Consider the following 24,933-nt stretch of genomic DNA (forward strand, 5'->3'; position numbering starts at 1 on the left):
AGTAACATTTCGCTGTTCAGCTCTTCTGTCAAGGTGTAGTAAGAACATCCTCACAGCAGTATCTGCTAAGAAAACTGTTTGGTGGTGTTTCTGCTGCTTTGATATTCATTCCTCTGTGAGACCCAGACTGCACACTCAGTTGAACTGCACTGTATTCACTCACACTGGGAGGCTGCTTTTTGGAAACCAGATTGATGCTAAAAATAAAACAAACTATGCAAAACGAACAAAAAAACCCTCCTTGCTATCGTCCCCATCCATAGTGGGAGTATACTGCTTCAGAAAGCACCGTGTTATTTGCATATGCTTTTTAGTGTCTTTTCCACGAGAAAAAGAATGAAGGGGAGTTTCATAATGTAGTATTTTTGCAGTCATCCATGCAAATCACCCCCAGACAATACTGTGGCACACACAAAGTATAGAACCATGTTTGGAAACTTCTCAGATATGGATCTCACCGTACTAATAAAAGTATCTTGTTATGAGGATGCTGTTTACTATGCATCATGCCTAGAAAATAAAACTGAGGGATTCTACTTCTCTTTATTCGTTTAAAAGGTACTGCCCGTATTTTGATTTTCCTCCTTGATTTTTTAATCGGAAACTTTAACGATAGTCTGACCTTCTAAGAGGGCATGTGTGCACACGTGTGTGCCTCCTTAGCCTTTGGACTCGATTTTCCACGGGTACTGTTAGTACCGAGTGCGGGTAAAAAATAAAGAGATCGGCTTAAAAAATGTATCATACTTTAAAAAGTTAATGCCTTCGGAGTTTGTTTTACCTTTGGGGTTTTGTCCTCGAGCTCTGGTCTCAAAGCTTTTTCGCTGCAGTTAGGATGGGTGGAAACCAAATTAAACACAAAAGCCAGGGGTCTAAGCCATGAGTCTCACAAACTCCCAGCGGCTCACGGGCAGGACCCCGCGCTACTGACGCCCAGGCCGGCGGCAGGGCGGCGGCTCAGCCCCGGTCCCGAGGAGCCGCTCAGCTCCCGCCGCCTCCCTCCCCTGCGCCGCGGGCTCGGCTGGAGCTCCTCGGTGATGCCAGTACGGAGCTGGGGGGCTCCTGCTTAATCCTGACCCTCCAGGCTCTTTCTTCGGTGAATCTCCGACGGGTGGAAGCCTAAATTACGACGACGATGATGACAATAATATTAATAATAATAAATTGGAGCAGTAACCAAGCCCGCTCCAGCAGCCCACGGCCCCGCGTTCTCCCCCGGCCTGACAGTGCGGGGCGGGGCGGGCGGACCCCGGCGGGCCCCGCGAGGCGCCTCTCCCCGCTCCCGCTGCCCCCCGCAGCCCCCGCAAGGCACGGGGCAGCGTTGCTCTCTGCTCGCTCCTCCGCGCCCTGGTAACGGCGGCCCCCGGCGGGCGAGAGGACGTGCGGGGCCGCCCGTCGCGGCTGTTTCCGCGTTGCCCGTCCAGGGAGGTCCCGCCCCCGCCCGCAGCCGCCCCAGCCCCAGCCCCAGCCCCGGCCCCGCGGGGAGGCTCCGGGCCCGGCGGGGGGGGCGCGCCCCCCGCCCGGGGCCTGCGCCGGGGGCGCCGGATAAAGCGGTGCCGGCCCGTCCGCCTGCCGGCACAGGGGCGGCCGGGACGGGCCCAGCGGGGCGCCCCGCCATGGCGAGCCCTGCACGCCCGCGGCAGGAGCTGGCGGCGGAGGAGCGGCGGCTCCGCGGCGCGGCCCCGACGGTGCCCCGCGACGCCAAGCGGGACGCGGCGGGGGAGCGGCTGGTGCTGCTGGAGCTGCGGCGCTGCGGGCGGCCGCCGTCCCCCGGGCCCGGCGAGCGCCAGGAGGAGGGGGAGGAGGAAGAAGAGGAGGGGGAGGCGGCGGCGGGCGAAGACTGTTGCGGCAAGTGCAAGAAGCGGGTGCAGTTCGCCGACTCGCTGGGGCTGAGCCTCGCCAGCGTCAAGCACTTCAGCGACGCCGAGGAGCCGCAGGTGCCGCCCGCCGCGCTGTCCCACCTGCAGAGCCCGCCCGGCGAGGAGCGGGACCCGCCGCCGCCGCCCGGCGGGGACCCCCCGCCGCCCGCCCTGCTCCTGGTGCCCGACTTCCCCGACGGCGGGGAGCCCAGCGCCGAGCGGCTGCGGCGGCAGCGCGTCTGCCTGGAGCGGCTGGGGCGGCCTGCGGCGCCCACCGACGTGCGGGGCACGGTGCAAGTGCTGGGCGGCCCCGGCCTCAAGGAGGTGACGGTGCGCTACACCTTCAACGAGTGGCTCTCCTTCGTGGACGTCCCGGCCGCCCCCCTGCCCCCCGACCCGCCGGCCGAGCGCTACGGCTTCACCCTGTGCGTCCCGCCGAGCCTGCGGGAGGGCTCTGCCCTCCACTTCGCCATCCGCTACCGCAGCGCGCAGGGCGAGTTCTGGGACAACAACGGCGGCCGCAACTACACCCTGCGGTGCTGCGGCTGCCCCGGGGGCGGCCCCGCACCGCCCGCCGCCGCCCCGCCGACCCCCGCCGCCCCCCGATACTGACGCCGGCCGGGCGAGGGGAGCCGAGAGGACCCGGCCGGGCAGGGGGAGGCGGCCGCAGCCCTGCTCCCGGAGTGAGGCCCGTTTCGGGAGGGAGACAGCCAGCGCGCCGAGGCCACCGTCCCGGAGACTGCCCCAAGTCTGGTGGTTTTTAAGCAGGCACTTCGGTTTTGCCAGCGAAACATGGATGTGCGTAGGCTCGCATTGCTGTGGCTTGTGGAATCGTTCTTTTTTCTTTTTTTTTTTTTTTTTTTTTTTTTTTTTTTTTTTTTTTGAGGGAACAAGGAGAATGAGTAGCGTGGGCTTTGCTTTTCCCCTCTTGAAGTGAATTTTTGAGGTCTTGATTTGGGCTTGACTCCACTTACCCGATTAGTCAGAGATGCACAAGAGCGCTCGTGTGAAAACTTGGCGGCGTGTTCACTACAATTTAACTTAGGATCCCAGCTTTCTCGTTCTCACATCCATTTCAAAGACAAAGTACTGCAACACCAATGGTGTGGTTTTTCTTTTTTTTCTTTTCTTTTTTTTTTTAGTTCAATGGACTCTGTAACAATACGATTCACTGTTGTGAGCACCTGTCAAACTCGTGACAGGCTTGCGTGCCCGGCCCACCTTTCCAGGCAGTCTGTTTTGGGGCTGGATCTGGGGCTGGAGAGGGCTGCTCTGGTTTTTGTCATTCGGCACACTTTGATACTGCTCCCCGCTCCCCAGGCTTGCATGTAGATCCTGTCTGGCTAATAGCAGCCAACAGGGACTTCTGCAAAGATGTTTTTGCTTAAAATAGACTGGTGACTTCTTTTCACACAACTGACAAGTCTAAAACCGGGACGAAGGAGGAGTTTAAATATTTGCTGATGCTGCGTTTATCAGGAGAACTTTGGTAACACCTTTGAGTCATGCACTGGGAAGTACAAGATGGTGTCCGTCTCATACACGCTTCTGTATTTTCAGATTTGGGGAGCAGATGCTGATTTGGATGACCTTCTCACTGAGGAGTGACGATGCGATAACAGAGGGTGGCCTCAGTAACGAATGAAAACAAGTGCCTTAGTTCAGCTCTCCTTATGTTACATTTTGCACCACATTTCTCAAGTATTTATAATTTATTCAGCTTATTTTGCTACATATTTTTCTGTATTTGTATGTTGCTGGGAAAGGACTTTGTTGTGCACACAGCTGGACTTTATGGCGCTGGACACTTGAAATGATTTTACAGTCTTCACTGTTGCACTGCAAGCCTAGAGGTTGACTATTGCTGGTGTCCCAAGTCCTGAAATTAAGCGAAAAGTACCAATGCAAATGGGTTTGTAAGAATAAAAAAAGTTTTAAAAAAAGTTAAAAAGCTCACCATTACACATCTTTTTTTTTTTTCCATATAGCAAAATGTAACAGGATACTTCTTGGTTTTGCAACCTGGTTGTGCCCCTGCCCTAATGTGTGTGGTGCCAAGGGGATCACGCTGTTGGTGTGCCCCACTCTGACCAGGGACATTTCCTGTCTGTAAGCAATGTTTAGGGCTGTAGCTGGAAATGAGTGCCACAGCCATGAGGCAAATCGCCCTGGAAGTCTACGACAGCCACTTGTGACAGGCATCTTGTGCAGAGCTGTGATGTGAGGAAGCTTCATGAGCATGGGTGGAAAAGAAGTGGGTTTCAGTTGAGTTTTGTTCTGGCTCCTCTGCAGCTTTGACTCACTTGTTTTCTTTTGATACAGTATCTCAAAATACGGGTTAATTTTTTTAATGAAAGAAAAGACATTGCCAGAATGCAGAAAACGTCCTGACATGGATGTATGTTCTTCAGTAAGACTTTGGAATATTATTTTCCTTTTTTAAAACAGAGATTTCTCAAGTCTTCATTTCCTCTGAAGATGTAAACATCTTAAAAGCCATTATGAGAACATTAGAAAAAATAGCTTGTTTATAAAATTGCCCATACTTGAAAATATTTTCAAGTCTATAGATAACCTGCCTTTTGAGATAGCTGGAACAGACCCAGAGCTAGCAGGGAGTCTATTGTGGGTAAGACTTGAAGCAGAGGGGGCTTCAGACTAAAGGTCCTGCAGTTTTGCTAACATGCGCACTGCTTCTGAAATGGAGCCTGTCCTCCCTCCTCCCTAAAAACCCTGCACATAAACCACAATGTGAGAATACAGCCAGAGACAAGGAGGTGTTTTAATTCCTTCAGAAACCATCCTGTTGTTAGACTGTACCAGTTGCTTTGACAACGCACAGAGGAAAAGCTCTGTGCAGGCAAACAGAAGGTCGTATGATTGTTTTCCAACTTACATGTAAACTCTCGCCAAAACCATGAAAGGTTTTAAGGGAGAATAGCAAACTCTACTACATCCCATACAACTTTGTTTTAAATCTACAATGCGTTACAGGATTACAGGATATTACGTGCGATAATCTGGTATGAATTAGCCTTTCTTCAGATTGTTGAGTCAATGACACAGCGTGCTCTTAAGCTGATGTGTGGGGCTAACAGTGTCAAGTTTGATCCTTCATTTACTTTGGATTCCAGGAGCCCATTCCTTGTTCTGTGCTTTGTTTATTAATTGCTTCGGAGAAGAAGGAAACAACGCCAAAAAAAGGAGGGGAGGGATCTCTCCTTAAACAGAATTTAAAGGAGTAGCCATATGCTAGTGGTTGTATCTGGGCAGAGGTGCAAAGCTGGTACCTTGAAGAATCTTAGCTAGCTGTGCTTATTGATAGAGGGCTAAAAATGTTCTCTGGTACGCTGTAAACTATGGGCAATGGGTGTGAAACATCAACATCCAGAACATGTAACATTGCTGTGTGCTCTTCAGACACGTGATTTGAAATTCGAAATGCAAGAAAGTACTTGATGAGGCTAAACAGTAAAATCTTTTGAGTGCTTCCAAAAATTGGTGCCAATCCAAAGTCCTGCGAATCGTGTTAATTAAAGCACAACATTTTTGTGCTTTGATAACAGGTAAAGTGCTTTTATTTGTTATAAGTAATTACTTTTTGTGAAAGAAAGGGGGGAACCCCTCTCAGAGGAGAATTAAACATACTCCGTTTTAATAGACAGTACATTTTTGTGCTTTTAAGACTTTATAGAAGCTTAGGTTTCCAAAGAAGGTTTCAGAGACAGCCTACACACAGTTGTCTGTATTTTCATAGCTACAGTTACTGAAGGCTATGGAAATGCAAGGCTTTACCAAAGATTACACTGGGCAGCAGTGTAAAAATCCAAACTGGACCATGTGCGTACTGAAGGATTGCAAGCCCGCACCAGCAAAACACAGGGCTGCTGCTCATGGTCATAGGTTGAGATACATGGCATAATTGCAACGTTATTCTCAAAGAAATATATTCAAAATGAAGTAGTTCTAATTCTATAAAATCAGAAGGCCAGTGGAGTAAACTGTTAAGTGAAGCACTCTTCTTGTTTGGTTGCATTACTGTTAATGTATTTTATAAAGATTCGAAGCATAACTTTTGGAGGATGTGTTCATAAACATGGTCCTTCCCCTAACTTTAATAAGAAATGATAAAGATTTATTGCCCTTTTGGAAAAACTCCATCTCCAAAGATTTTTATTTTAAGCATACTTCTGTCCCCTTGCCATGAATTAAGGGCTTAGGGGAGAAATAGCTGCCAAATGGTTTTATAGGTATATATAAACCAAAAAAATTTAATATAGTTGAAACTCTAAAGGGGTAAATGTGAAGGACATCAAAATTAAATCTTCCTTAAGCAATTTTTTTGCCATGTACAATTGCATTTAAATTCAGATTTAAATGATTCAGAAAAGGACTGTGAAGCTAAATTTACTTTGGTGTCATGAAGATCTTGCAAACTTGTGTGAAAACTACTTCTGTTTTATTTAAAGTTGGGGCTTTTAGTCAGTACTTGGAAAGTCTGGCTTCTAGTCCCATTGGCTTCCCTGGGATTTGGATCCAGCCCAAAGTACTGCAGGAAGGTAGGGGAAATGATCTAGGCTTAATTGTCTATTCTGTTCAGAGTCTTGTGTTATGGGGTTAGGATAACATGGCACTGTGATGAATGTTCATCTGTCAAGAGTTCAAAATCTGCTGTCTATGCATGGCAGTAATTAAATCACCTTAATTGTTTTTTCATGATTCTTTTTAAGAGAGGGAAAATTACTTGCCTTGGATTAGCATATTGCCAAAGACTGTTATAAATATTTATGGAGTGTACTCTTTCAATAGAAAGCCTGCACATTCTTCACAGGTCTCCATAGTTTTTTTCTCTGAACACAGAAGAGTAGTTATTTGAATGCACTACTTACCATCATTTCCCCCTCTTGCAAAGGTTCAGCAGATACTGGGTTTAACAGTAAAAAAGGTAAGTAGTTTAGAAAGAAGCATCTCCTGCAAAACGTATTTAATTTCCTCTGTAAGCTGCGGAATCCTTTTGAAGGTGCATATGTTTGTGAAACAGGTTTGCGAGTTCCATGTTTTTTCCTTTTACACTTGTAGAAAAGTGTTCTTCCACAGTTTTGGAAGAATTATTGGCTTCTCTATCTGTTTTTTTTTTTTCCCTGCTTCCACATTAAAGGCTCGTGCACTATTTTTATATTCTAAAATACTGAAAAAAGTAGGAATGTAAACACTCAGTTAAAGAGCTGCACACCTTACTTCTTTTTTTTTATAAAGGTCGTTAAACAAAATATTCCTAAGAGTATGAAATAATTTGCCTGTGTTACAAATGGTGGAACAAAGCGATCAGTATAGTCCTGACTTGAATAATGCTGGGGTTTCACTGTAGATCATTATGGAAAACTCAGGAAAACAGTAGGTGCACAGCTCTTTCATGGCTCTGTTTACGCGTACGTATGGCCTGTGCTGGGTATCTGGAGAGATGCGTTTATGTTGCATTAAAGGAAGTAAGTTGAGGGGCTGGTGCTTCTCCATAAAATTATGCCACCTGCTGATGTTAGAGGGTAAAAGTCATGCTTTTAAGACCTGGAAACTTGGTGAAGTTTTTTATACAGGAATACCATTTGAGAAGAGTGAGTAGTAAATTAAAATCCTTCTTAGGCTGTTTCAGCATTGTATGTAAAGTGTTCACATGCTTCTCTCTTGGGTTGCTCTCCTCCCGGACAGCTGTACCTCTGGTATATCTGGGTATTTTGAAACCGTGCTTTCTATTTGAGTAAAATTTCTTGAGAAGCTGTAACACACAACAGAAATGCCTATCCTTTGAACAGTTGCTAATATTAATCAAATGATTACTTTTTTTCTTTCAGAGTGCCGTTTCCAAGTTTATACTGTAAAAGTAACGACAAACTTGAGTATATGCAAACATTCAAATTTTGGCTTATATTGCTGAGGTCAATAGTTTGCTAAAATGTCAAGATCAGGAAAAGACAAACATTTTTAATATAATACAAAAGCAAACTTGTTTTGCTAAGACACTGCAGCTTTAGTAAAGATATTTATTGAGCTCCCTTCTAGTCTAAGGAAAAAATATATACTTTTTATAATAGTGGACACTGTACATAAGTCATGGGACCATTCCTTTGTGTTTTAACTATTCCTGTTGTTTACACTGCTTTGACAAAATCCAACAAAGCTTCTGACAGCGTGCCAAGAGAGATTTAATGAGTATTGCAACGTAAACGGAACTGGTGAAGCACAGAAGGTGCAGCTGTAAGAGCACAGCAACTCCGAGGCTGGACCACAGTGCCAGCTCTCCAGTTCGCTGTCTCCATCAGTGACAATGAGCACATGCCTAGCCAAGCCTCAGAACAGGGCAAATGGACACAAACATAACACTAAAGTCATCCCAGCCTACAACAATTATTTCTGTGCTGGACTTCTTAAGCCAGATGTGGTTAGCAAATATTTTCCATCCAGTTTGTAGGATTTCAGTGATAAAGCATTTGGCAAGCTATCTTTTTATACAGAACTGGGCATGTTATGATAAAATTCCTTAAAACAGACATCAGGCAAGCAAAAAATAATATTTATAGGTATCTTCCAATTATGTACAACTGGTATGCACATAACTAACACTAGTTGAGCATGCACTTAAATGTGTGTTACAAGGAAAGGAAACACACAGGTCTGTCCAAAACAGGGAACAATCATCTAAAATGCCACGACTGTTGGGTTTGAGTAGTAAATGCCAATACCTTTGCTAGCTTTGCACTTCTGTTAACAAGTTAGATAGTGTTATGCAGACTTTTGGACTGTAGCAGCAGAAGCATTCTTGTGTTGCTTCTAATAAGTAATGCATAAATAATGTATGATAAGCTGGTTATTAATTTCGAATAAGAACTAATTTTTCCTTGTCTGAGAAAGTGAGCTGTCTTAACCTCTGCAGTACTGACTGGGGAAGGAGGGAAATTAGAGAGCCTGATTAATGGAGAAGCAATCTCCTTCATACTTCTGAGGGAAAGAATAAGACATTTCATATTCCCATGGCTGCATGCCTATATGAGAGCATGTACCATCTACAGCTGTATTCTTGATAAAGAACTTCACTGGAAAGGTACTGGTATTTTGGAAGAACTGATTATGTATTGAAAAGGCCTCTATTTAAAACCAAATGCTTACTTTTTTGTAAACATGGTGAAAACCTAGATTATGTTATCAATGGAGTTGTACCTCTTTATAAGTTAGGGCTACACTATTTATAAAGATGTTTATTTTGCTTCCTAGCATACATTCTCATATCTTGAAATGGTATGCAGTGCTTGTTCCAGTAATTAAGCTGTTTTAAGCAAGGATTTTGCATGTACTGTTTTAGGGACCAAATTTCTTACAGTATAAAACTGGCAGTCTTTCCAAGCCTGTATCATCTAAGACTATAAGATGTTACTACATTTCTGTGAGCTCAGTGGAAACTTAAATAGCAATAAAACCTTTCTTCCCCTGCACTTTCACCATTAAGTGCACTTAATTATCCACTTGCAAATACAGAGATTTAAAATGCAGAATATAATGCATTTTACCTATTAGAATTAATTCAATTTGAGTAAAATGTTCATTAAAAGTAATTTACATTGCAATACTTATATATCTAATAAGAGGAGAATTGTTAATGTATTTGCCTCTTATCTGAAAGTGTGAATGGAGGCTACATTTATAGTCTTAGGTACACATAATATTTTATTCTGTACACTGCATTGTCCATGAAATGCATCAGTATACATTTCAATCTAACTGTACAAAATTGTAAAATACACAATTTTTCCCATTCCAGTGAGGAATGGGAGTTTGTTCTAAATTATACACTACAATTAGATACTTTGCTTTAATAATGTTAACACAGAACGTGAAGAACACAAAAAAAAAAAGTAAGTTCTAAACAAAGATGAATTTTGTAAAGCAAGAAAAATAAGAGGGGGGGGGTTTAAAGGCCACGGTGTCATGGAACTAGTTTTGAGTTTCTGTTAGTTAAAAAACCCACAACAATCCACTGAAATAGAAGGAAACTTTTTTCTGCATGCCGTTAAAATAGCTTTGCAGTGCTTAATTTTTCTGCACATTTCTCATAGAAAACAAACTTAAGCACATCAATGACTTGAGCAGAACCTGATCAGAAATTTTGCTTGCTTTTGTTTTAATGTACGGTCTTAAAAGTGTTGGGTATTCTACAGATTTAATAATAAACAATAAAATGCGATACTGAGTGTTCTACTGAGTACTTTTGCTAGGCAAAGCTTGTTGCCAATTCATGACTTACAGCACTTGAGTTACTGTTACAGTTAGGTTATTTTCCTTCTGCAAAATTCAGGAGCTTTGAGAAAAAGGGCACCTCAGATTAAGTGATGTGGTGCTTTCTGCTAATAGCTGCACCTCAACAAGTTAAAGGACTCTGTGGTGAAAATACATTTTAAAGCTTCCAAGCCTCAGTAATGCAAGCCATACATTCTGCTAGTCTGATCTGTTAACTGTTAAAAGTAGGACAAGACTAGTTACTAATTCTTGGAAACTAAAGAAAGAACTAGTGAAATTTTTATGTCACCTCCTGAAATGTCAAGGGATCCTCTTCAAAGAAACCACAGAATTCAGCCTGTGATATTTGTAAGTATCAAGGTCCAGGAGACAAAAATTCTGTTCATCTCTGGTTTTAATATTTAAAATAAAATATGTACTTAGTAATTTAATTCAGATGCTATATACTTTGAAATGCAACTAGATCAATAAGAACTTAGTAACTAGGTGAGGGATTTTAAATCTTGAGGGGTTTTAAATCTAACAGATTTTTCATGGTCATTGAGAGACGAGGTCAGCAGCAGAATAACGTATCTGGTTACAGGTAGTTTAATGAAGTTTTATTGTCAAAGTAGGGCAGGAACTATTCCATCACATGGAACATACAAGCAAACACATTTCAAGACTATCTTACATGCTATTTTAAATCACAGCCATATATCTTAGAACGTGTGAACCACTAGAAAATAGTACTTTGGTTGCCAAAAACTGAGTCTCTCAGGCATTTCTTCTGCCGAACAGAAAAGCTCAGATGTGTGCAGTGAATTTATGCTTCTGTATGTGGCACTGTAGGATGCTGAAGATGGTCCAGTGTTGCTTCAGGATCATAGGCTTCTCATAGCTATGTGTTTCCTGGACTCTCAATAACCAATTTCTGCGTGGAGTACAGTTGGCCAATAGTAACCTGAAATCAAACCAAAATATCAGAAAGCCGAAACTGGAAAGTAACCAGGTTATAATTTAGGCTTCACAAGAGAGATTAAAAAAAACCCTAGGAACTGAGTAGCCCATATATTAAGCTTTTTCATAATTACATTTTAATTTCTACTAACATTTCTTTTTGTAAATAATACTGTTGTCTAGACCTTAAGAAAAATAACCTATACATAAAATACCTGCATATATAAAATCTTGAACTAATGACATTGAGGAATACTGTTCAAAGTCTTATATTAAAAATTAACATTAGAAGTTATTACAGAGGAAAAGCCAGCAGGTTCTGTGTTCAGAAAAATGAAAAGAAGAATATAACGAAAAATCAAAATATGGATATAGTCAGCAGATATTTTTTATGCTTTTTGGGTGGAGAGCCTAGATATAAATTGTGTGGCGTGGTATTATTTTTCAGTTCCTTTGGAACCCTAATTTAATTTGCCTTAGAAATGGTGAAAACAGTTAAACAGTTGTTAGTTCAGCAGTAGCGTTTTACACACACTGGAACTACCTCTTGTTCATGAGATGGTATTCAGACCTTCTGTATTTGTGCTTTCTAGTGCAACAAGGAAATGAAAAATGACAAAACCGCAGCATTGATGCTTTGATTCCTCTCGTTCTTTAGTACTTTTGAGTCTGCCTCATAACATTAGTAAATTGTAGTCGGGTGTGCAGTTAGCAGTTGTCACACACAGCTCTTCGCTTAGCAGCTGAGATGTGGAAGGAAGATGTTTCATGCATGTAGGGTAATGAAAGCAGGAGAAGGCAACATTTATTTTTAAAAATATGAATTCTGGAGTCTAATTTTTAATATCTATTATGCTCTTTCTTGCCCCTGCTTTCTTCCTAAGGCCTGGGTACACAGTAGCTCTGTGTCCTTTTCACAAAAAAATTCATATATTTAATTATGGGATTAGGACAAAAAAAGCTAGATGCTTAATTACACTAAGCACAATATATTTAGTAGAATTTAATACTATTCAAATTAAGTCGGACAGCAAGTCAGGCTCTCAAAGTAGTAAAAAATTAGGGAAGGAATTTTTTTGGCAGTTTCCATTTACCATTTTTGTGGGGAAAAAATCCTGGCTACTCTTAAATAGCAATTTCTCATCTATGCCCACACTCATATAGAATGTGAATAATATTGCCTTTTAGGAAATGAACTATTTCATCTTGATAAACAGCCTTGTCTGAAACTTGTAACGCATTGATTTTAGTCTTGAAATATTTATTACAAGGGAGCATTTATGAGCTGCTCCAAAGGAACAGAAGTTTTCCTTGCCAAAAAATATTCCCTTCTTTTGGCACTCTAAGTTACTAACAGCATATGAACAATTCTGATTATTTTTGAAATTACTTATGAAGTATGTTGCATATGGAATATTTAAAACAAAGGCCATACGCAACTGTGGCATGTGTTACCAACACAAATTTTAAGCTGTCAACAAGTGTTACTTGTCAAAGAGAACTCACTGCTCTGGGTTATGTGTCACGCTATACACTTTAGTTGCTGCCTTACCACAAACCATGCTGTAGTACTTAATTTTTGTATACTGTGTTTTGGAGCCCAAAGAATCTTTAATCCTTTCCCACACAGTAGAGCAAATTTAATGGGAGGCTCAGAGGGATTACAAAAATGCTGAAACCTGAATTGCATTTTTTTTTCTCCCCCAACTGGGGAGATAGATGAGACTGAGTACGTGACTTCTCAGTCAATCATATTCAGCTGGGGCAGACGGCTTTGTAGAAGAAAGGTATGAGCTGCTGTTTGCTGACCCTGTGCCAACAGGTGACATTATCTACTGCTGCACCTCTTGACTCAAACACAATAAAAACACAGATTTATGTGTGAGCTGCTTCCTTAGTAAACCACAGGCGTGCAGGCATTTCAGAGAGTGCAGAGCCACCAGTGCTGTGCTGTCAGCCTTTGCTGGGCTGCTGCAGCTTGCCTGCTCTGGTGCCTCCCTTCCAGAAGCTATGCCATGGCATTTTAAGCTGAACTTTGAAACGTAAGGATTTTTTTTTTAAGCCATTAGCCTTGAATTTCTAACGTTATGATCAAGCCTTTCCCATGTGGTTTAGACAAAACAAACAGACCTTCCATTTATAGCTGCTGAAAAATTCGCATCTATAAACATCCACTGCCTCAGCAGAAGGACTGCACCGGTATCTACACAGACACTCATTAACCCTCAAAACCAAAACAGCCTTCTTACAGTGTCCTCACAGACGCCAAGTCGAAAGAAAGCTCTTCAGCAGGAACGTCCATGTGGATCGTTCTCCCAGATTAGAGACTTAAGTGGCTACCTATTGTGTTCTTTTCTCATCATGCATGTTTGTAGCTTGTACACCACATGCCATTTACTCTTCTGGTAGGTGGCTGGAAGCCAGTGCATAGGTCAGTGTCAGGGTATTTTCATTAATCACAGGAAGCTCTTGGGGAAAAAGGCTCCACCATTTGTTCAGCAACTTTGTTACCCAAAATTTTGTTTACCTCTTTTAAGTAACACATAGCAATTGTATTCTGCAGGAAAGAATGTGCAATAAAGAACCACTTTGCCATCAGGAGAAGACAATAAATAGAAATATAAAAGTTGCTTTTCAGCTCTTTCCAAGTTATATGATGTTTAAATTTGCCTGCAAAACTATGTGCTTTTTAATCTTACAAGTCCAACCCTAAAACCTGACAATTTGTCCTTATTCAAAGATTTAGTACAAGTCTACATGGTATCAGCTGTTTCTTGTGAACTGAAAAACTTACTATTGCCTTCTGCCTGAATCTGGGATAAGGCTTAGGGCTTCAGAATGGAATTTATCAGCAAATGTGATACTACAAATGATGAAAAAGAAATGACTGAATAGTTACTGACCCATCCTGTAACCAACCATTCCCTGGTTATTAGGTGTTTGTGTGTTCATATGGAAAGAGTGCTTTTACTTTGTTGCAAGAAAGCAGCAATCACAGGAATAAGTCACTTCATGGAATCTTTCTTTGCTATTGGGGAAAAAAGCAAGTAGGAGAGGATTTCTCCGAGATAACAAAGTATCAGTGGAGTAGATCTTGCAGACCTATTGGCACTACTTGCAAAATATTACTGGAAGATCTTCTTCAACTTTTGAAGGTATGTGGCATGTTTTGGGTTTTTTATCCATACAGACATTTTACTTTGCAGCTCTGAGCTGAGGTAGAAGTGACTGCTTCTATTTTTGCCGGGCAAAAAGTAAGTTGAACAGGTTTTAAAAAAATTATTCTAATTTGCCTCACTCATTTTAGAGTGCATAGTTCTGCTCTGAAAAGTATGATGGCATCTTTCCTTGACAGCTCTGTATAAATTCCAAATGGATGTCTACTTCAATAATCACCACATTTTCCCCTCCTTAGTTGTGTTGGTTCTTCAGTATAAAGGTGTCCAGGCATCTCTTTTTCCCTGTACTTTACAGAATTGTAATTACATGGTATATAGCCTGCGATCTCTAACAAATCCTGCTGAGCCCTGATGAAGATACTTTTTCTCATTGCCACTGAACACTCATCCTTATCTTCCTGCCAAACCTGACAATCTCTGAACTACTAGCTACCTGCTTGGGTGAGGACTCACTGACAAATTTCAGTGTGAATGCCCTAAAATTACTCAGGTAAGTAGCCAGGCAGCAGACCTGAGGAAAGGCAATGCCCCAAAGGCAAAGTACAGCCAAAGTGTACACCCACGTGGGTGCAGCAGAATAAGAATGTCCACAGCTTCAGCAAACAAATGCAAAGTCAAAATTCCAAGAAATCTGGCTTGTAATAGCTCTTAGCAGGATGGACATGTGAGAAGGAAAGACAACAATATAGGTCTCAGCCTCTGAAAGAATCTTAGCACCTTGCACGGGGGGTGACATATCTTGATTGAGTCTCCAGCACACAGAAACATCATCTTTCTAACTGCAAACAGGGTATGTTCTTATGTAAATCAATGCAATATGGCTACAGACCCTTGTAACAGTACTCTTACCATCGCTTTCTAAGCTATGTTGATACAACAGTCGTACAGAAGAGTTTCCCTCCTCTGTCCCTTCTATGTCTCATCCCATTTGTAACGCAAGTAACAAAATTAGCAAACCGTCTTTGTTTATTTAATAACTTTCCCCTCATTAAAATATAGTTGCTGATGTAATCTCTAGGGAACAGTTTTCTGCCCTCAAAAGCAAACCAAGCCCTGTTTTTTTTTCACGCTACTGTTTATTTTTCGATGGCAGACGAAAGTAGGAGCAGGCTAACAGGAGAGGGTGCAACACTCTCACCCTATGCGGAATCAACTTAGACAAGGCCTAAACACAAAAAAGTGCCACCACAGCATAACAGTGTGAAAACACTGTAATACAACAATTCCTTTAGCTCTCAGTTATTTAAAAATTGATCTCATGAGAGGGTCATCACTGGAGAAGTAATAATGCTTTCCTGTTTTTCTTAAAGAAATAAAACTGATGCACTACAGATAGTTTTACATATTAAGCATGTTTACGTATCTAATATATATGTATATAGATTGTTATATGCACAAGCATAAATATATAAAAATATATTAAAAAAACCACAATCTCTAGATAGTAAACATAGCCATCCCCTCTCTTTTGTTACAAATGTGCAGGCAAGAAATGGTTACCTTACAGCAGCCAGGGATCACATATTTTCATAGTTCTTTATTATGGAGAAAAAGGAAAATGTCCTGTTCATTAATATATTTGTACCACACACACACACAAATAGACTAAATCAGATTGTTTTTTCCTGTTGCACCTGAAAAGTTAACAGGTGTATCTCACAGGCACACTGCTGAATCTTAACTAGGAAGAAAACTCCCTGATGACACTGCAGTCATATCACATATACTGCTGCCAATCTGGGCCTCTAACACTACATGAAGAAGTTGCCCATTCACACTTTCTTGCACTATGACTATAAAATGCATCTTAAGTGAATGCTGACAAGAACGGAAATGTAGAAGAATAATGATTACTTTTAAGAGCTGGCAATACTGTTATAAGTTGTTTACCTACTATGTTTTTTGTTGGATGAGGCAAACCAATTTGCAATCCTATTGCAAAGGTAAGTGCAGTGGTTATTGTTTTTAAGAAGGATTATCTTTTTTTCCTCACGCGCAAACCCGGATATGCTATAACACAGCACACTTCATCATAAATATTTTTCATATTAACTGAGGTCAGATTAATGCTTTTTTTCTTTGTTTGTTTTTAATTAATACGGACAGCATTTTTTGCAGTGATCTTATATTGCAATAGTAAACACACCAGTGTGGTACATAGTAATTAAAAAACTCAAACAGAACCAAAAACTTAACAATAATTTCAGTTTTTTGCCAAATCTTTGTGTTGGTATTAAATGCTGCAGCAGCAGCCTTATTTCTCTTTACTCAGGAGAGAATGTTGAAAAACTGCATTTGGCTTCTTAAACACATAGGTTATTCCAGTTCTTTAAAGCTAGTATCAATGTGGAAAAAACTGATTTTGGAGATATTTCCCTTATTTTAATTGATTCAATTTATTTACACAGAATGGGAAAGGAAGTGAAGGAAAGCACAGAGCTGAGAAATTAGAACTATTGTGTATTTTACTTCTGCCTATGTTTTGCAAATGCTGGCTTTTTTGTTTCATTGTGCCATAACATCTTCTACAACCACTGCTACATGAAGCTTTTGAAAAGGCAGGAAAAATTAATTTGTAGCTACCATTTTTCTGGCTTTCACTAGGTAGTGAAGTAAAGTAAACCAGCTAATAGGCAAGAATTTATCTGAAGTTTATTTCTCTTAATAATGATAAATGATGTAATTTTGTTAGAACCATATGCACTTTATCTCAGTACACCTTTATTCAGCCTATCAGAAGCAGGATGACACATTTATTTAGCACTCTTATTAATTTATTCCATGGGCCTCCTTGAAGAGATACTCTTCAGTGAAAAGAGCAGAGAATCATATCTATTCCAAAAACTATTAACACGTGAAATACTGTAAGCATATATATTCATGTGTATTCATATATGGTGATCTAAAATAGCAAGGGAATCTTCTTTTTAAATGCTTATTTCTCAGTTAAGAGAATCCATTTTTTTTTTTAAATTACACAAACGTGCTACTGTCCTTACAGACAACACAGGCACGACAGACGTGGCCTCTGCTATGAATAGCTACACACTTGATATACCTTGAAATAACAAGTGAGGGTCCTCAATAGGGAAAGGAAAACATTGGGAATCTTTCAAGTCCCTTCCAATCTGGGTTGTTCTATGATTCTATGAAAGCCAAGTGGACCAGATCATGTGGTCCTTCAGTAAAGTCACGCTGTTTCACTTCTGCCATTTCCTGCAATCCACTCAGCCTACAGATAAAAAGGAGCGTGACAAGGAAAATGCCACCTTAAAAGCACACAGGGCCCAACAGCAGATGGCACGGGCTGCAGCCTGCTGCATAGGGGAAGAATCATTCCTCTGCTGCTGCAAAGGTCACCTTACAAAGATGTCAGACAGCGGGTCACAGGAAAGTAAGCAGTGACTGATTTTGGGCTTAAACAGCCAGGTGAAGGTTTGATACAATACACACCCAAGGAAGAAGCAGATCTGCAGATGTAATACTCTGATTGGGTGTGATCTTTGCATACTTTCACCATCCTGGCAATCTCCGGGCTCCCACCTCTCCTATCTCCCTACTTGTTACCTGCTAATATTATTTCAGCATCTTGCCTTTTCTCTCTCATTTGCATAGAAAGCCTCTGCCTTCACAGAGCAGCTCAAACTCTTCAGAAAGCCAAACAAGGAAGAAGCAGGTCTTCTAAAGAATCAGTCCCGTCTGGGTAAAGGGGAAAAACAATATAGGCTGATCTCTTCTCAACATAGCATGCAGAAGAGAAAAATCACTCAGTTAAGATTCTGAGTGTGACAAGGAAAGGAATATAAAACATTAGTACTTGAAAATACAGAGACAAAGACCTGGATAACATTGTGCTGAGTGTGGTATAACAGGTACTCTAGTAATGCTGAGACATTTGGTATGTAAATGCCCAAACCATTCACAGAGGACCCTATGTTTTGTAGCAACTACATAAGCAGAATTCATCAATGCCAGTGCGAGTGCCTGCCTTACTTTTGTCAGTAGTATAATACAACAGCCACTGTCACAAAACACACATTCTGCACTATGTCCACGAAAATACTGTAATGTTTGTGTATTGCAGATACATTAACTCCACAATACATACAAAAACTAAACTGTCATTATAAAAGGAAAATTTCACTCTTCAGTGTCTTCTTGGATCACTAATTATAAGAGAATTTTGCAATGAAACACTGAAGAAAATTAAGTCATTACAAACAGGTATAAGCAGATAATAAATATACTTACTGAGTAGTGTGATCAAGCAATTCTTTAGCACTAACAGGCTTTCATACTGTGAACTACTACTGCAGAACTGAGTGGCCACAACATTATAACAAACATCATAATTTAAAGACCACCTTTTACAACCTTTGTGTATGAAGTCAGAAGCCAGAAATGTAATCTACTGAAAGAATCAACTTTAACCTTATTTTTCATGTAAACTGGGGAACTTGGCTTCTGGGAAGAGCTGCAAAACAGTTATAAAAAGCTGTTACGGCATGTTTGTAGGTTAATATCTTTCAGAAAATTACTTATCCACCTGTGCCCCCTGCCTTTTTTTTTTTAATACAGCACATCACCTTCTACATTTATCCTCCCTCCCAGATCCAGAAAATTTCTGTGAAATTTCTGATTTTGTCCCAAACCACTGGAACTTAGAGAAAGTTCCAGAGATAGTGAATACTACATGGACTTTCCATGTTTTTAACTGAGATTTCCCTGTCTAACTGATGATTGCCTAAAGCCTTGAAAAGCTTGCATGCTTTATCTTCACCCTATTTTTAAGTGAACCGTACATAAAGTAAGTGCAAGACCTCAAAGTACATGCATTGGGAAAGGCTGAACTTCAGGAGCTAAGACATCTCGGGACAGCAGCTACCAAGATACCAAGGACTGAAAAGCAAGACTGGCTGGATGCAGTTCTGAGAAGATACATCTGAGGGTCTATATAGAAGAAACATGCCAGAGAATATGTCAGAGCTCACATAAAAGTAGTCCAGGAGTGTGCAAGCCCAGAGCGGTGAGAACAGCTAAAGCCGATGATTCTTCAGTGAAGAAAACACCACAGCGTTTTCTGCACAGGGCAATGCAGATGGCTCTAGAAAATGCTTTTGGTTTGGTCACCTGCTGCCTTTGAAGCCAGTAGCTGTTCTGATCCCAGTAGCTATTCTGATCCCAGCTGGGCTTGCGCTCACCTCCATTCAAAGTTCATACTTGTAGTATCTTACATAGCACAGAGTCACCCATGTGCATTTGCTACACTTTCACTTTGATTTTTAAGAGCAAGAAGCTTTCACAGCACCTGCAATACCAAAGCATGTGACTGCACGAACACCTGCAGTAATAACTCCATGAGACAAATGGATAATGAGTACACAACATGTATTATGCTTGAGGACTCTCCAGTGGGAGCCGAGATACCGCCCCATGCAGCATCCTGCCCAATATTTTATACTAAGTATATATAAGTAGCAGAAGTACAGAGAGGTACTTCATCAATGCCAGTGTGAGTTCCTGCCTTACTTTCAGGGCTTAGATCTTAGATTACTCTCTTAAACAAAATAATTAACTGTAATTAGTAGGAAAACTGCATCAATTAAGGCAGGTTGGCACAATCACTTACTATAGAAAGATGCATCAAATATTCTTCCTTTCAAGCAGAACACATATGTGTACATCTGGTAAGGCAATACAGTATTTAACTATATAAACTTGGATTTGTTTTTTTTATTTATACTGATTTTATCCAAAACACCAAACATAAAGGGGAAAAGTTCAGGTGACTCAGAACTGTAATACTGTTTAACCTAGCAATTTAAAATTTTCTGTTTTGTTAATGTCCTTTGAGCCACAAGGATGTTTTTACAAAAATGCCTCTTTATCTGCTACTGAAGCTATATTTTGGGAAGTGAAAGACATAGCGAGCTGCTGAATTTTGGATTCGAATGGATGTTAGCTATAGTTTAATTATTTGGTGGTGATATGCCTGCTTCAAGACTCCAAACTCTTCTTATCAAAATTCCTAGTGCTGGTTACAGGATGGCACCAGGTACATTGCATTTTGTAAAACTGACAGGTGCCTTACCTTATTACCGTTTTAAAGTAACAAGGCCTTTTGTGTTTTGGGAGAAAAAAGTCAAGTCTGTAACTTACAGAATTTTCCAAGACATAAGAGACAGACAAACTTAATTTTTCCTTGTCTTCCAAGAAGACTATAACCAAGGATTAGACTTAATTTTATATGAGGAACAATTTACTTTAAGGTTCCAATATGTCTCTTTCTTTGCACTGATGTTACCTTTCACACACCTCAGATGTGATTACAGGCTGAGCATTTCTCTGTGCCCATTCAAGTTACAAAATTAAATTTCAAAGAGCAGAAATAACAAACTGAATTTATCTTTAGAAAATGTAGCTGTATTTACAAAGATAAATTTTGTTTTGGATGTTTTTGATTCAATCTGCATCTTCATGCAGAAAGGAGCACGCCATCTAGGTAAATACTTAAACGTTGAGTCCCTACTGCAGTGTTGAGATCTCTAAGTGTAGCAGGACAGCAATAATATTTTATATGTCTGCATTAAAAAGACTTCCTTTTTCTTGGCAAAATTCTTACAAATTACTAAACTACACTCTGTTCCTGACAAAATCACAATCTCCTTGTTTATCTTACTTTCTCTGATGGATGATATCCAAGGATTTCTTTTTTCTTGGTCAGCCATCATTCTTGGTTTAGTATCTCCCAAGCTTCAAACAGCATTTCTCTTTTTCCCCTTTCTTTTGGAAGAGTTGCACGGAAAGATGTACAAAAAAAGAGCATTGCCTGGACTGTCTACATTCTTTAAAAACCTGAGTAGGGAGCTGATGAGAAGAAAGGACGTTGATGTTTTAGGACTGAAGATGGATTTGTCGAATTTCAGTCAAAGTCTGTGACTGTGAGTTGTCATTTGCCATCCACTATACCATGGACACCCTAAGATCACTTCTCTGGTCCAGCTCAGTTTCCAAACCAACACACCAGTCAAAAAACATGACTTTGATCTACTTTATTAAGCAACCTCGTGGAGCCACAACTGCAAACACAGTGAACCATTCTGTCCCTCTTGAAGATACTCCAGGTGACGGCAGGTAGACTTCTGTCTTCCTACAGCCTCTCCCCTGGGGCAGGAATTGCTACCCCTGCCTCTCAGCACCTTACCAAGGTGAATCCAAGCCTTTGTGCTCAAACCTGCCCAAGTTTAGGCCAGTGTCCTGCCATTAAACTGTGCTTGAGCCGGGCAGCTCACGCTCACTCAGTTCCATACACAAATGAGTTAACTTCCCAGTGCTCTTCAGCCCAGCCTTTTTAACAAACACTAAGAAGAATTAATGAGGGAGAAAATAATTATTTGCAAACCCTCCAGCTTTTGAGCAGGAGATATCTGTGTTTGTATGGATATAGGGTATAGCTTACATTAACTTGTTTAATTGGACTAAACTAAAGCAGCATTTTTTCTTTTTTTTTGGCAAAGATAAATTACTGGGTTTAGCACAGCTGGTAAGAGCTAATTCTGTACAAAGAGTTCTTTTCAGTAGTGTGGGTGGCAAAACACTTTCAGCAACTGGCTTAATTAGTTCTTCGCTTTTTGCAATAGAACAGGACAGTTCACAGAAGGAAAAAAAAAGAGATATTTTAACAAAAGATGTTTTATAAAATAATCCTGTTTGCTCTTCCCGTTTTGCCAGTCCTCCCTTATTTAATGCTACGCTAAATGGAGGCTTGCCCTAGTATTTCACAGAGCAGGTAACAATTAGAAGTGAGAGGGCAGCACTTATACCAAATACAGGCAGGAAGCAATGTCTGTTCCTCCGCACAGGATGGAGCAGAGCATTCCTCAAGCAAAACACCCTGGCCAAAACCAAGCAACACAGTGATGGATGCACCTCTGAGGGCTTTCCCCTTAGCAGAGCTATCATAAGGCTTGTGGGTGGCTTTTTTAGCAAGGACCGGGAAGCCCAAGCTGCTAACAAGTTCTGGTCCCCTGTGCAACCTCCCTGACACGGATCATTTATATGACAACAGGCAACACGGGTGCCAAGTACAGTCATTTCAGCTTCACTGCTCCCAGCGTACAGCCCACCAACTGCAGTGTAATCACCCACTGCCTCAAACAAGCACGAACTTTAACACAGACACCTTCTTTTCCATATGAGCTGGTCCAAAGCACTCGGACTCTTCCACTAGCACACACATGGATGTGCTGCTATCAGCAAGTTACAGCTCCTACCAGATAAAAACTGGGCTTGGCAAGATCCACTTGACCTTCTGAATGTCAGTGAGATAAAGGGCAAAAGGCCAGGGAGGGCACAGATGCTTTAATTTACCTTCATTATAGGCCATCTATGAAACTGCTGGAAATTTTTTTCTACCTCTGTTGTTTTGAATAATGACTCTGAAGCTGTACTTCAGCGAGTTAAAAATCTATTAAAAAACCAATATAAAGTGCTACAAGCCATTACCAGTGTTTCTTTTTATCCTAATTAGACTGAAGAAAGGCAGGATTATGAAAAAATTTTGTTAGGAAAAATTGAACAAGAAGAGGGAAAATAAATTAAAAGCAATAAAAAAAGAACATTTTACAAAGATAGACAAAATGACCAATTAATGAGGAGACTCTCCAGATACATTCAAGAAAAAGCCATCAATGAAACTGCAAATAACAGTGTTAATCTGTATCTATAATTCTTGTTTTTTGTGGTTCGGGTTTTTTTTTTTTTTAATTATTTTGGTATTTGTCCATTTGTTTCTGTTGGCAGCAAATAGAAGACAGAGGGGCTTCTCCTATAGATAATTTTAGTCAGATTGATTTAAAACAAGAACCAATAAAACTTATTCTAACTGCCCACTGCTCATTTACAGTCTGAACAGTCTAATATTGAGAATAATATTTTCTAATACATGCCTCTCCATAATAGTTGTTAGAAAGTCCATGGAATTTTTGGTTATTGGAATGTTGTTGATGAATCTTGAAAAGACTCTTTAAACACACATTCCATGTGGGGGGGGGAGAGGAGGCAATTATGGGGAATAAATTGAATCTAGGAATTTGACAGTGAAGAATCCTGTCAGAAATAATTTCTAATACAATGCTTTCCTGTTTCTGTGGCTTGACAGCTTACACATTTTTTCATTTTCTTTCCATTTATCTGTATAAAAACATCCAACCCAAAAGGGAAACTGACTGACACTAAACAGAAGACATTGAAGCTACTTGCACACAAGCTACTATGAGGGACATAAATGGAAAACAGAGATTGATCCTTTATCTTTCAGTGTTAATCATCTCAGAGTTACTTTTAAGAAAAGGAGAGCAAGACTAACTGGCAAGAGATTCAAAATGATTATTTCATGTATATAATGTATTATGTCCTTTAACATACATATGCATTCAAAAACTATTTTGCTCATTCTATGCCAGCTTGTTTATTTTTCTATTAAAAAATGCTGTATAAACCTTACATATAAGCCTGTGTACAAAAGAAAAATCCCTCTGGAAAAAAAAACACAGAAAAGTGAGCCAGTAGATGGCATTGTGGCACTTCAAAAGATATTCCAGAAAATTCCACTTAAAAAACATGCAAGCCTAACTATTGTGTTTAACCACTTACTGCTTAACCAATGCAATATTTTACTCCTGCTCAATGCTACAAATGCAGAACTGAATAAACAAAACCATGTGATGTAACTCCACTGTCATATTAGCCCTGACACAAATCTTGTCTGCTCTGATTCCCAAATCCAATTAGCTCTATATGCTAGATTTACAAATCTCAGTCTTAAAAGATGGTCCTTATTTGATGACTAATGTGCCACGAGCCATGGCCATCAAGTGTATACCAGAAAAGATGTGATTAGTTGAAAACTATTTACTAAAAAGCAATCATATGGAAGATCTTACAACCAATGCAGATGATATTATTCCCTGCCATACAGAAACTACTGTGGAATAGACATCCCTTAAAAATGAAATATTCCCACTTTCTTTCAGTTAAACTGCTGATATGCCCTCACAGCTAGAGATGAAAAGACTGTAGCAACCCACCAGTTTCTTGTGTAACATAGCAGTTCTCTGTAGTGCTAAACCCACACAAACTCAGAACCATACTTTATTTTGACCATCTCTGAGGAGGGGTTTGGAGCAGAGACTTCTGGAGGCCTCTTCCAGTCTCATGTATTCTATGAGGCTTATATATCAATACTCCTCATGACATTAATCTTTTAGAAAAGGTCTAGTTTCACTATGGTATTCAATTGGTAAGGAATTTCTAAAAATCCTTGTATCATAAAAAAACCTTTCAGTATAGTGTAATTGAGTCTGCCTACCTTAAGAATCTTCATTAACTTCAATAGTGCTCTGTAAGTGTCCAGTTGCATATATTCCTATTTTTTCTATGTAATTTCTTCTAAAGCAAACTTAAACAGTTTAGTTTTCCTATGGAAAATTTCATCTTCAGGTCTCAATTAGAGGATAGCCTAATACTTGGATTAAGAAACAAAGAAGCAACTTAAACTTCATCCACAAACTAATAGATCAAATATTTTTTCTAATTTAATATCTACAAAAACATCATACTCACTTGAATAAAACTGGGCTTTGTATGTTGAATTTCCCTTCTTTTAATTA

The 24,933-nt window shown here is 40.5% G+C and overlaps 2 protein-coding genes across 5 annotated transcripts in view; one reads left to right on the forward strand and one right to left on the reverse strand.

The window, feature by feature from the left end:
- The first annotated feature begins 1,616 nt into the window (after positions 1 to 1,616).
- On the forward strand, positions 1,617 to 2,471 carry PPP1R3G (protein phosphatase 1 regulatory subunit 3G). The gene has a single exon (XM_017828716.1). It carries the CDS (start codon positions 1,617 to 1,619, stop codon positions 2,469 to 2,471), a length of 855 nt encoding a protein of 284 aa, XP_017684205.1.
- Positions 2,472 to 10,710: 8,239 nt separating this feature from the next.
- LYRM4 (LYR motif containing 4) overlaps positions 10,711 to 24,933 on the reverse strand; it is a 90,743-nt gene continuing 76,520 nt past the window's right edge. For 3 of the 4 annotated variants that reach the window (XR_001877002.1, XR_001877003.1, XM_017828751.1), the window contains one exon: positions 10,711 to 11,088. Coding sequence is in view for 2 of the 4 variants with exons in the window: in XM_017828751.1 (XP_017684240.1) it covers positions 10,932 to 11,088 (157 nt within the window). In the remaining 2 variants the exon portion in view is untranslated. The remainder of the gene's footprint in view (positions 11,089 to 24,933) is intronic. The other variant, XM_017828750.1, reaches the window with a different exon arrangement.

Source organism: Lepidothrix coronata, unplaced genomic scaffold, assembly GCF_001604755.1.
Source record: "Lepidothrix coronata isolate B3197 unplaced genomic scaffold, Lepidothrix_coronata-1.0 Scaffold152, whole genome shotgun sequence".
Classification (NCBI taxonomy): domain Eukaryota; kingdom Metazoa; phylum Chordata; class Aves; order Passeriformes; family Pipridae; genus Lepidothrix; species Lepidothrix coronata.

Bases quoted from the DNA above. Each gene is read 5' to 3' on its own strand.
- PPP1R3G (XM_017828716.1), top strand. From the start codon at position 1,617: ATGGCGAGCCCTGCACGCCCGCGGCAGGAGCTGGCGGCGGAGGAGCGG.